Raw genomic sequence first — 14,297 nt, forward strand, 5'->3', positions numbered from 1 at the left:
CCATGTGGGCAGGAAAGTCTCAGAAGACTGCTAGTTTCTCCCAGAGGGAAAAGTAGGCTACAAGATATCGAGCGGCCGCGAAGCAGCTGCACGCTTCTGAGAGCTTGCTCATCTCTCTCTGGATGTTGGCCGTTACACACACCTGGGTTCCTCTGCCGGTACCTTCATGCATGAGGCCTGTCCGAACACGTGGAGAGGGGCCTCCAGCATGGCCAGTTCTGGTGGTCTTCGGCTGCCGGGAGCTCTGCTCGGGGTGGGGAGGGAAGCTGGAGCCCATCCCCTCCGAGGGGCCCCCGGGGAAGACAGCCAGGCGTTTGGGCAAGAGACTCTCTTGCTAGTTTCTCATGGGCATAAATTTCAACATGAGTGTTCCTCATTCTTAAAATCCATTAGTTTCACAGTCGCTCTCTGAAATTGAGACTCCCATGTGCCCAGCTTGATTTTACATTGCTATAGATTAGTAGTATCTGTGTCTCTTGCATATCATTTTCTGAATGCTAGTTTGCCCTGTTAATCCTGTTCCAGTACACTAGGACTATAATACTGGATGTGTAGAGGCAGATAACTTGTCTTTCTAGTTTGTAGGTATCTGGATCAAGAACAACTACTTTTAAATATGATACAGTAACATCACATATCACCTAAAGATATGGAACATAAAGTTTGACTCATTGATTGGAACTTTTAAAGGGTATATTTACTTTGCATGAAGAGTGTGAATAATACATTTAATGCTTAAAAGATCTAATTATGTTGGTCATTACTGCTTTATCAATGAATGAGAATTCCTTATCAGTCCTTTATAGATAGGAACATGAGAGAGAAATAAACTTTTGCTTTTAAGTCACTGAGAGAGAGATTAGGAGTTCGGTGGTAGGAGGTGTTCCCTCATTTACATGGCATAGAAGGTTTACAGAGTCTTTTTGGTCCACAAATGTCAGTTGCCCTAATAGTTCTAATAGTCTAACATCCAACAAGATAGTACACTGTAATGTGTTGAGGGATCAATAATAGCAGATATGATAGAGTGAACAGTGAATCAACTGAACAGTGCCCAACAAAACACTGACTTCACTTACCTAGAAAACCTAAAAAAATTTCCATGATATATAGAAGAATACATGGTAAAAATAAACAAGGTGTTAAATCAAATACTTAAAGTATTTTATCTAAGTAATTTATTAATATAGTAACATGAAAATTTGAGGAATATTTTATGTAAAGAAAATATCTCAACTATTTACATAAGCTAAATGCTAACCAATTGCTCAGGTATATAAATCAGTTGCCATGATTCTACACTGGGCCATAAGTGCATATGTACCACCTAGATAACTTGATCAAACAGAATAGTTTTTTAATACCATATCATATTTCAGAGCTGGAGCGATAGCGCAGCGGGTAGGGTGTTCACCTTGCACACGGCCGACCCGGGTTAGATTCCTCCACCCCTCTCGGAGAGCCTGGCAAGCTACAGAGATTATCTCACCCCCACGGCAGAGCCTGGAAAGCTATCCGTGGCGTATTCGGTATGCCAAAAACAGTAACGAGTCCCACAATGGAGAAGTTACTGGCGTCCGCTCAAGCAAATCGATGAGCAACAGGTCGACAGTGACAATATCATATTTCATATTAAGTTTTTACTACCCTTTCATCTCTTTAAATATAAGCTTGATGAAAGGAGAGAGAGAAAGAGAAAAGAAAAGCACCTGCCACAGAGGTAGGCAGGGAGTGGGGGGGTGATGGGAGGGAACCTGGGGACACTGGTGCTGGGAAGAGGGAATGGTGTTGGAATATTGTATGACTGAAATACAATCATGAACATCTTTGTAAGGGTCTATCCCACAGTGATTCAGTAAAAAAGTTTTAAAAAAATAAATATAAGCATGACGATGACTGCTTAAACCAAACAAAATGTTAAGACAACAACTGTAATTTTTATGCATTAATACAGTATAAAATGTCTATCCTATATTTTTAGGTGGACAGAAACAAAACAACCATGAATATATGCAGGTTAAAAATAAATAAATAAAATTATATATAACTATAGTATGCAATGACAACCCATAATCTTACCCATGTCTGACAATCATCATTTCATAGGTCTGGATAATTTTGTCAAGAAAGACTTTAACAGGCTGAAGATTTTGTGCTGCACAGGCTTTATGAGCACATTCCAAAAATTGCTAAAAAGAAAAATAAAATTCCTTTTTATAAAATTATATCAAATTATGCCGCCATACATATTACAGGTTTTTCAGTTCGCAAAAAAGTTTTTCCTTCTTTTATTTTATATCCAGTTGTTAGGCTGAGCCCAGAGGTGCTCAGAGCTTATTCCTGGCTCTGTGCTGACAGATCACTCCTGACGAAGTTCAAGGGGATTATCTACAGTGCCATAGGTAAAACTCAGATCAGTTGCATGAAAGTGTTTGCAAAGCAAGCATTGTAACCACTATACTACATCTTCAGCACCTAAGTTTTTGTCTTCTTATACTTATAAATATATCTTAAAGCTTAATTTGGGGGATAGATGGTTTTTGCTACATCTGCTAGTGCTCGGGATTTATTCCTGGCTCAGTGATCAAGAGTGACTTTGGTGGTGACCATGCATGATGAAGGAGATTCAAACCCAGGTCAGAATATGCAAGGCAAGCACCTTACCTACTATGCTATTTTGCAGTACCTTAAAATTTTATTTTAGTAACATAGAATGAAAGCACTCTAATTATTAATGAATAGTAATAATGTACATCATAAGTTATTAATCATAGCACCATGGCATTAAGTGTAAGTGGCACAAAAATATTCTTTTAATACTATTTTCTAGACATAGCAAACAATCCTTCTAATTGTACTAACTAGAAGTAAACAGGGAGGCTTAAAATAATTATAAAAAATTAGATATTGAAGGCTTTGGACAAAAACTAGTCTAAAGGAACTAAGAGAGATAAACCTTTTCTAGATAAGTATTAGTCAAGAGTAAATTTTGGGAGGTTTACTGTGGTTCTTGGTGGTGGAATATGTGCACTGGTGAAGGGATGGGTGTTTGAGCATCGTGTAACTGAGACTTAAGCCTGAAAGCTTTGTAACTTTCCACATTGTGATTCAATTAAAAATTAAAAAAAAGAGTAAATTTTGCCCTGAGGAACGTTTTCCATGATTAGGCCTGCTATAGTCAAAGTGGGCTGGAGTGATAGCACAGCGGTAGGGTGTTTAACTTTCATACGGCTGACCTGTGTTCAATTCCTCCACCCTTCTCGGATAGCCTGGCAAGCTACCAAGAGTATCTTGCCCGCAACACAGAGCCCGGTAAGCTACCGTGGTGTATTGGATATGCCAAAAACAGTAACAATAAGTCTCTCAATGAGAGACGTTACTGGTGCCCGCTTGAACAAATCGATGAGCAATGGGATGACAGTGACAGTGATAGTCAAAGTAACCTTGCTTGAAGTAAAAAGGAGATTTTAGCGGTCACTGGATTTGTATGGCAGATTTGAATCTGAAGGAACATCAGAAGCAAAGCTGTTATCTCCCCACTGCCTGTGCCTTTGCTGTGTGTGAGGTTTCAAAAGACATCAAAGTCTATAAAGTCACATAAAGAGATTTTCTTAATCTTAGGATGTTTATATTCCAAAATGCTGCTAAAGAGAAGGCCATATAAAACAATAGGATAATTCTTACTCTTTAATATCTGAAAACAAAGATAAGCTAACGTTCAATAATATTGAATCGAATTTCTGGCTGAGGTCAACTCCTGATAAAAAAGGAGCTTAACTGGACTGACAAAGGACAGTCATGATTTTTCTATATGAAAATATCAATTTAGACTCTACAATAATCTCACACAGAATTTTAACATAAAATCAAAATTTACAAGCCATGAAGAGAACTAGCAGGTGATCAGGTGAAAAAAAAAACAGCAAAGAAAATTAACTCAGATAACTAAGATGTCATAATTAGCAGACAAAAACATGAACTCATAAATATATGAAAGAAAGTGATGTAAAAAAATTAATGAAATGATAAATAACTTAAGCAGAAAATGGGATCTCTTTATAAAACCAAATTAGATGCATTAAAACTGAAATATATACTTTATATATGTAAGCATATATATATATACTTTATATATATGCACACACATCATATATATACATATATAAAATAAGGATTCTTGAGGAGGGGTGGTAGAGATTGTTGAGTAAACATTTGCCTTACAGATATAAGGCCAAGGTTCTATTCTGGTGTGCTGAGTGTGGCACCAAAGGACTACCATTTACGATTTCCAACTCTATAACAAGTGCACCAGAACCAAATGTGTATAAGCACTGCAACTAAACTATATGCCCACTAGCAAGCACTGAAGCTAAGTGTTTAATGAGCACAACAAACAATTAATGGACCCCTGGTCAACCCAACAAAGTGAAGCTAAGTGGGGAGAAAATGGAATTATTATTATCATTATTATTATCATCATCATCATCATTTGACTTTTTGTGTAACAACTGGTGATGCTGAGGGGTTATTCCTGGCTCTGTACTCAGAAATTACTCCTGGTCATGCTCAGGAGACTGCATTGGATGCTGGGGATTGAACCCGGGTCAGCTGCATGCAAGACAAACACCCAACTTGTACTATCTTTCTAGCACCAAAAATGGCCATATTAAAAAAAGAAAGAACTCATTGAGCAAATTTCTCAACACTAGACAAAGCAAAAGCAAGAATCATTAATTAAGCTCAAGGTCAGATTAATTAAAAGATTCAAAGTACAGAGAAAAATTAATAAACCAAAAACAGTATGAGACATAAGAAAGTAACTAATGATCTGCCATACCAGCAGTTGGGTACACAGAAGAGCCTAAGAGAAAAAATAGTATAGAAGAAATATTTTTAAAGTTAACTACTGAAATTTTTCTGGTAACAGAAATCCATCTATTAAAAAAAGTGCAACAAATCCCAAGTAGGATACCATAAACTACAGTAGGCATGTAAGCAAGCAAGAAAAGACAAAATATGAAGAATAGCCTGAAGAGGTATAATTTTAAAAAGTTTTGATTTTAAAGCAAAAACCCCAAAAACTATGAGTTACTAGAATAATATCTTTTAAGTGATGGGGAATAAGGAGGAAATCCCTACTAATCTCAATTTTATGTGGTGAAAATATTCTTCAAAAATGAAGATTAGGAGCTATGAAAACAATTCAGGAGATCTGGCGTAGACCCCAAACACCGCACTGCCCCCACTGAAGGTGACAAGCCTCTCCCCACCCAGGTTTAGCCACTGAGTATCATTGGGTGTAATCTATAGGCCAAAAACAAAAAATAAAATAAGATATAGTGTCAAACAAAGCCACACTTAGAGAATCAGTTGCCACAGAACCACATGCACACAAGAAATACTGAAGTAAGTTCTTTGGATTGGAGGGAAAAGATCCCAGATGAAATTACATATCTGCTTAAAGGAAAAGTAAATACAAGGAATGGAAACATAAAGAAATGGTAAATATAAGGAGTAAAAGAAGAGTAAATATAAAGAAATGGCAAATATAAGAAGTATTTTTAATATTGGTGCCAAAAGCAAAAATAACTGCTGTTGTAAACTTTATAATTATATATAAGAGTTAAATATATGACAACAATAGCACAGTGGCCAGGTATAAGCAGATAATAAAATTATAATATTAAAAAATTTTTTTTCTTTTTGGGTCACACCTAGCAATTGACAAGAGTTACTCCTGACTCTGCACTCAGGAATTACCCCTGGAAATGCTTAGGGGACCATATGAGATGCTGGGAATCGAATCCGGGTCGGCTGCATGCAAGGCAAACACCTTACCCACTGTGCTATTGCTCCAGTTCCTACTATTAAAATTCTTCATTGAGAGCTAGAGAGATGGCTCAAAGGGATGAAGCATATTCTTTGCATGCAGGAGCTACATATTCATTCTGCAACACTGCAGGGTCCCTCAAGCAATTGCCAAGAGTCCTTGAGCACCAAGTTGTGAGTAGTTCCTAAACACACTAAACTGCAAGGTATGGCCAAAACCAAAACAAAATCAAACAAATTATATATTGTTTCTGTAACTGGAAACTGGCTCATATAAATTAAGAAACAGGGACTGGAGTGAAAGTATAGTGGTGAAAGCATTTGCCTTGCACGTGGTTCCCTCCCTGGCACTGTATACAGTTCTCCAAGCACCCCCCGGAATGATTTCTAAACACTGCGCCAGGACTAAACTCAGAGCACTTCTGAATGTGGCCTCTAAAGAAAAATATACAAACAAAAAACCAAAGACAACTTCTGTTGTGTGAATATCCATTCAGCCAGAGGCACTGAGACAAGGAACGTGAGAGAAATTCTTTTTTGCGGAGGATCACAGGTTCGCTCAGACCCTTTGACAAATAACATACATTAACTTAAATCTTAGAGTGCCCTGAGATCTCCTTTTATTACCATTCTACCATACATACCTCTAAAGGGCTCAATACAGTTGCATTATCAGGAAGAACATTAAGGCAGTAAGGCATACATTGTCTCCTTATATCTGCAAGTCAGTGAGTTTCAGTGAGTTGAGAGAAGAAATATAAAGCCAAAAGCTTTCCTGGACTACAAGCACCTGGAGTTTGTATACCAAACACAAACTGGGCAAGCACCTGGGATCTGCATGTCAAAGACAGCCTGGGCAAGCACCTAGGATCTGTGAGAAGAGGAAGACTGACTCTTTCAGTATACTGAAATCTATGCTACTTATTGAAGGCAGCTTAAAGAAAGAGATATTCAGCCTCATCCAAACCAGTCTCGCCCATTTTCATGGGTTCTGTGTTCATGCCCATTTGCGGTACAGTCTACACGGGCTCACCCTGATGGCCTAGACCGGCCCCAACAACTTCAACAAAGTCTTCAAAGCCCCTTCCATGAATTCAACCTTCAATAAAGATTATTTGGGGATTTCAGATATTTGCTCCTCTACTAGATAGATAGATAGATAGATAGATAGATAGATAGATAGATAGATAGATAAGAGATATTGTAATGTGTAGTTTAATCAAGGAAATAAAATTGAAAGCAAATGGAGTTTATTAAGGGAATAACATACATTAACTTAAATCTAAAATTAGTGAATATGGGGGAAAAGAAATATAATACATATCAAAAGCAAAATAGTACATAGTTGAGAGTATGTTGTTTACAATGACCTCAACACTTCCTTCAGTCCTACTATGGGTAATACATCTTCCAGTGTTGACACCAGTATTTTTTAAACTAGAATACATAGATACATGATATATTGCTGCATTTATGTGAATATGAGTTCTCCAATAGAAAGCTAAAATGTTATATTTATATTCTTATTTTTTAATTAAAAAATATCATAAATCATCTTCATAATCAGCTATAAACTGAATTACTGAGAAGCCAGTTAGTGTCCAGAGAATCACATCACTGATTGCCTGTGTTGGAAAGCACACTAGCAAAACCATAATCTGATACTATCTTTGTATGTATGCGAACATTTTACTTTGCAGATTTGGAAAAAAAAGAAGACTAAAAAATAAACAATGCTTTCAAGTCAAGTGATGTCATGGTATAACAAAGAAATGATTTTATAATAGTAGAGAAAATAATTCAAAGAGTTGAATCTCTGCACCGCAAACGATACAGTGACCAAAATACAAAGACTATCTACAGAATGGGAAAGGCTATTTACACAATACCCATCAGATAAGGGGTTGATATCAATGGTATATAAAGCACTGGTTGAACTCTACAAGAAGAAAACATCCAACCCCTTCAAAAAATGGGGCGAAAAAATGAACAGAAACTTTCCCAAGGAAGAGATACAAATGGCCAAAAGGCACATGAAAAAGTGCTCTACATTACTAATCATCAGAGAGATGCAGATCAAAACAACCACGAGATACCACCTCACACCACAGAGACTAGCACACATCCAAAAGAACAAAAGCAACCACTGTTGGAGAGGATGTGGGGAGAAAGGGACCCTTCTACATTGCTGGTGGGAATGCCCACTGGTCCAGCCCTTTTGGAAAACAATATGGACGATTCTCAAAAAATTAGAGGTTGAGCTCCCATTTGACCCAGCAATACCACTGCTGGGAATATATTCCAGAGGAGCAAAAAAGTATAGTCGAAATGACATCTGCACTTATATGTTCATCGCAGCACTGTTTACAATAGCCAGAATCTGGAAAAAACCCGAGTGCCCTAGAACAGATGACTGGTTGAAGAAACTTTGGTACATCTGTACAATGGAATACTATGCAGCTGTTAGAAAAAAGGAGGTCATGAAGTTTGCATATAAGTGGATCAGCATGGAAAGTATCATGCTAAGTGAAATGAGTCAGAAAGAGAGAGACAGACATAGAAAGATTGCACTCATCTGTGGAATATAGAATAATAGACTAGGAGTCTAACACCCAAGAATAGTAGAAATAAGTACCAGGAGGTTGACTCCATGGCTTGGAGGCTGGTCTCTCATTCTGGGCAACTCAGAGAAGGGAACACCAAGTAAAATGTGGTCGGAGGTCATGCTAGGGAAGGGTGATGCGTGCCGAACGTAGACTGGAGACTGAACACAATGGCCACTCAACACCTTTATTGCAAATCACAACAGCTAATCAGAGAGAGAGAACAAAAGGGAATACCCTGCCATAGAAGCAGTGTGGGATGGGGGGGAGACGGGACTGGGGAGGGTGGGAGGGATGCTGGGTTTACTGGTGGTGGAGAATGGGCACTGGTGAAGGGATGGGTTCTCAAACTTTGTATGGGGGAAACATGAGCACAAAAATGTATAAATCTGTAACTGTACCCTCACGGTGATTCACTAATTAAAAATTTAAAAATAAATTTTAAAAAAACAAAGAGTTGAATCATCACAGGTAAGAGGTAATTTATATATGCTCAACCAAAACAATTGTCAGTATATTTTTATCATTTTACCATAAAAATTGTCATAGATAGGGATGTATGTTGGTAGTACAGTCCATTCCTCACATATATGAGGTACCATCAAAAAGAAATGACTGTAAAATGACTATTTTTAGAAACATATTATAAGCTATTGCATTTTGTTGTTTTGCTTATAATTAACTTTTTTATTTATTGATTTTACATAACTGTTATAATAAACATTTATATCTATACATATTTAGGCCTCATACATATAACTGAAACAAGATTAATTACAATTGTATATGGTTTATTTCTTTAAAAATAAAACCCATATTCCTTGGAACTCTCCCCAGAGGAGAGTTTTGATTACATGCAGACTGGGAAGATCTGGTTTTGTTTTTTTGTTTGTTGGTTTGGTTTTTGCTTTTTGGGTCACACCCAGCGATGCTCAGGGGTTACTCCTGACTCTGCCCTCAGAAATTACTCCTGGCGGTGCTTGAAGGACCATATGGCATGCCGGGGATTGAACTTGGGTTGGCTGCGTGCAAGGCAAATGCCCTACCTGCTGTACTATGTGGCTCCGGGCCCAGACTGTGAAGACCTGTGATTGTTGGACAAGACAACCAGAGAACTTTATCCACAAGTCCCTGGTAGTTCACTGTGACCGTATGGAGAACCAAGCCATTTTCATATTAAACAAATAGGAAACCTGATGTAAATGAAACTCCATCTACATCCAGAATCTCAAAGAACAAAACACATAAATGAATATACTAGGATATTTTACCATCTCAAGGTTATGGATAGAGACGGTCCAAGTTTCACGACCAAATCTCAGAGGAGATGCAAGCCAAGACACTAAAATTCATAAATATTTGGCCTCCCAACTGCAAACTCTGGGGCAGCAGCGAGAGGCAGACAGGATGAATCCCCGCTCTACTGAGACCCGTTATTCCCACACCTAACTGCTGCCTCCACACCAACGGCTCAACTCCACTACTTCACTAATAATCTCTGCAGAGGAACCAAACAGCATAAATTCCAGGTATTTCAGTGTTCAGGCTGAGAACTCGGGTTTTCTCAGAGTGGGGGCTGGCAGCCTCCCTGCATCCCACCCTACTTCCAGAAGCCCCTGAACCACGCCCACATCCCACAGCCACCACCACGTCAACTAATCAGTCAAGCTCATCAGATCCTGAAGTTTCTGGACCATGTGGCTGCATATATAGCCTTGCAACACCTCCAAATTCCACAACACGGAAATCCCAATAGGAACATACTAAATTAGATGATAAAGCCAAAACAAAACAATAACCCAGAAGGTTCAACTAGAAACAAACAGCTTAGTAAATTCTTAGACAAGAACTTAACATCCCCGTGGTGAGATATAACAATTTCCACAAGTTCTCTATTACTGAGGTATTTTTTGATAATTGCTTTAGCCATTTAGTTATAACAAGCAACATAAAATAAATTATTGTGTGCCTAATAAAGGGCCAGCCTTGAAGGGATGGTTGGGAAAATGAGGACAATGGTGGAGGGACAGTCACTCTGGTGGTAGAATTGATGTGGAACATTGAAAGCCTGTAACAACTATATTACACACAACTTTGTAAACCACGGTGTTAAAGTATTTTAAAAAAATCCAAAACAATGCTTAAATTTGAGGAAAAAAAGCTATAACTGTAACAGGAATGTTTACACTTCTAGCTTACCATTTTTCCTACTTGCTAAATATATAATAATACAGTCAAATTATAAATAATAATGAAAATAAAATTCTCTTACAACAAACATATCTTTGACCTAAATCTTTTAAATCTATAATAAAAGGTACCAAATATTCATCCTTATTAAATAAAGTGGCCGAAATGAATATATATTCTCCAAATATAATTATTGCACTCATTTAATAAAACTTTATATGGGGCTGAAGAGATAGTATAGGGGTTGTTTGCCTCACATGTGGCTGACCCCAGTTTGCTCCCAAGCACCAGACTTGCTCCCTCTCAGTACAAAACAAAAAAAAAACTTTGTAAATGACTAAGTAATCAGATGAATTTATTTACAGAAAAAGTAATTCTTACATGTTTACTTACATGATAATCAGCTTCAGGAAGTTTAATACCAGGAAATAAGTCACTTGTTATTCCATTAAATAAGGGTATATCATGTGATAGAAACTTTGGCTCATTTACATCTTTAATTGATCGAAGAAGCTAAAAATCATCCAAAAAGTTAATTGCCAATATTTGTCCCATACTTCCTCTTACCAAAAGTGAAATTTACATGGATATATGGAAACACCTCCCCCCCCACAAACACAAAAGTAAATGCTTTGTTCATCAAGTCAAAAGGTCTTTGCACTTGCATCAAATATAACATAAAATAACCCCTAAACTATCATTTTTAGTACCAACTCTGGTATAATATCTGGCTAACCTTGCTAAAACTAAATTATCTTAACTTTTACAATGTATGTATTTAATACTTACAAGTATATCTTCATTTTCATCTGGAAATTTTAGTTTTAGGTTTCCAGCAGCTATTAAAACTGCTTTTACTGCTCGCATTCCATAGTCATAATGAAACTGTGATGAGAGCTGCTCTGAGCAAAGTCTGTAAGTCATTACTATCTTCACAGACAGAGGTTTTGCATTCAAAAATCCATAGGAATAGAGAGAGATTTCTGCTATGAGGGCATAGTTTGGAACCATCATAGCAACTGTTCTAAAAAGAACCTGAAGTATATAGCAAATCAAATATATTAATTGCATAAAACAAACTATTTTTAAGCTAAGCATTCAAACATAACATACTAAAATTAAAAAAAAATATTCCTCTAATGCAACACCTTTTAATTAACTGTAAATTTTCCAGTAGCACTTTAAAATTAAATCATAATATTACTGTCATATTAGCACTGTGTCCCATTGTTCATCGTTTTGCTTGAGCGGGCACCAGTAACATCTCCAGTCCCATTGTCATATTAAATTCTAATTTTTCAGATGTCCATCCAAAACGTTTTTGAAGGTTTTCTTCAAGTGAGAAAATAATACTTACTATGGAGCAATAGCACAGAGGATATGGCGTTTGCCTTGCACACGGCTGACCCAGGTTTGATTCCTCCGCCCCTCTCGGAGAGCCCAGCAAGCTACCGAGAATATCTCGTCCGCTTAGCAGAGCCTGGCAAGCTACCCGTGGAATATTCGATATGCCAAAAACAGTAACAACAAGTCTCACAATGGAGACATTACTGGTGCCCGCTTGAGCAAATCGATGAGCAACAGGATGACAGTGACAGACAGTGACATGTTTCTTACTGGATTATGTTGTTACTTTTGACTAACAAATTTATAACTTTGTTAATCATAAATTAAGAGGCAATAAAAAGTATTACCTTAAGATTGTCTGGTAATTCAGAACGTCCTGCATAACCAGGATTCATGGTAATAGCTACAAAACAGTTTGGATTGAGTTTAAGTTCCGTTCCTTCAAAATTAAACACTTCCAGTTTCTGCTGAATGGCTCGCTGAATGCAAAGGATCTGCTGAGCTACCACAGACAGCACTTCAAGCTCAATTCGATTAAACTCATCAAAGCAAGCCCAAGCTCCAGAAGAAGCCAATCCTTTAAAAAACTAAAGTAATAAATATTATTTTTCTTAGGAAAGAAAATTATTTGTCAAATAAATATTTAACTTACACTAAATTGAAAATTAGTTAATGAAAGTCCATGGATTAAAAATGTTTCTACCCCTGAAACCAAGGTTCAAGTTTTTTATGATTCATTTTTTAATGTAGGCAAAGTCACAACTGTTGATATAACTCTAGAACTGAAATTGATTAGATAGCAAAGCTCAATATTAAAATGAATAAGTATAAAATCAATTTTTATGTAAAAATTGTTATATCTCATCATGGGGTTGGGGTTGTGAAATCCTTGTCTAAGGATTTACTAAACTGTTTTTTGCAAACTGAGTTTTCTGTATTACTATTTTCATTTGTTGAGTGTAGTTGGCTTCTATGCTACTTTCTCAACTAATTCGGTTTGCTACATTTGCTTTGCAGCTTTACCTTTCCCATTGCTAGATAATCTAATCCATCTGAACAGTTGAACACCACACACTGTACAGCAAGAGCTTTAGCCAAGTCCTTAGTCGTTTCAGTTTTTCCAGTGCCTGCTGGCCCCTCAGGTGCACCTCCAAGATTTAGGTAGAAGGCACCTATCTGAAAGGAAAAAATATACGTGAAAAGAAATCTAAGTTTAACATAAAAATAAACCAGACAATTGCTTACAAAACAGATTTTGTCTTCTTTGTAGCTTCACAGATACAGTTAATTACTGTTAATTGTTAATACACAATTTTTTTTCAGGTTACAAGCATTGATTTATTACTTTTTCTCCAATTTTCATTAGGTGCCATTATTTACAATACTTTTTTCTTTTATTATTATTATTATTATTATTATTATTATTATTATTATTATTATTATTATTATTTTGCTTTTTGGGTCTCACTTGGCAATGCTCAGGGGTTACTCCTGGCTCTTCACTCGGGAGTCACTCCTGGCGGTGCTCAGGGGACCATATAGGATGCTGGGAATTGAACCCAGGTTGGCTGCATGCAAGGCAAATGCCCTACCCGCTGTGCTATTGCTCCAGCCCCTACAATACTTTTAATAACAAAGTTTCAAGCATACAGTGTTCCACCACACTCACCACCAGAGTGTCAGCACCTCTCACCAATGTCCTAAGGTCCTCTACACTCCTCCAAACACTTGAACAAACTCAGTTATATAGATTGACTCAGGGCCTGTTACCATTTGGCTTCTGTTAATTCCTTACTATGTTTCTTCATATTCCACATATGAGAGATTATTCTGCATTTTCCTTTCGCCTTCTGACTTACTTCACCCAGCATAACCCTCTCTAGTTCCATCGATGTAGCAAGCAAACTGTGGGTTTCATCTTTTCATTTTCTTTCTTTTTTGTGTGTATGTGTTGTTGGTTTTTTGCACCCAGCTCAGGGATTATGCCTGGCTCTGTGCTCGGCATATACTCCCTAGTCCCCAACTTTTCTTATAGCTGATTAGTAGTTCAGTGTGTGTGTGTGTGTGTGTGTGTGTGTGTGTGTGTGTTAAAGTTTTTTTTATCCACTCATCTGTTTTTATTTATACATTATTGAGTAACAAATAGCACACATGTAATAGGGAAGAAGATAGACTGCATTATTATTCTTCTCTAGTAGATAATAACAAAATTGTTATATAAGATTCATTTTAACATTTATCAGATTTACAGCTTCACTGAAACTCTGTTCAAGTTTGTTATCAAAGTAATTTCTGAATCAGAAAACATAAGGATAGATATGTACCTCT

General features: G+C 37.1%; 1 protein-coding gene across 1 annotated transcript in view; it reads right to left on the bottom strand.

Annotated features, from left to right (window-relative positions):
- Nucleotides 1-14,297, bottom strand: part of DNAH12 (dynein axonemal heavy chain 12) — a 260,066-nt gene that overhangs the window by 160,879 nt on the left and 84,890 nt on the right. Inside the window, 5 exon segments of the mRNA XM_055135991.1 lie at nt 2,080-2,189; nt 11,016-11,135; nt 11,412-11,657; nt 12,317-12,556; nt 12,993-13,145. Of these exon segments, the coding sequence (XP_054991966.1) occupies nt 2,080-2,189; nt 11,016-11,135; nt 11,412-11,657; nt 12,317-12,556; nt 12,993-13,145 (869 nt within the window).

This window comes from Sorex araneus, chromosome 4, assembly GCF_027595985.1.
Source record: "Sorex araneus isolate mSorAra2 chromosome 4, mSorAra2.pri, whole genome shotgun sequence".
Lineage (NCBI taxonomy): Eukaryota > Metazoa > Chordata > Mammalia > Eulipotyphla > Soricidae > Sorex > Sorex araneus.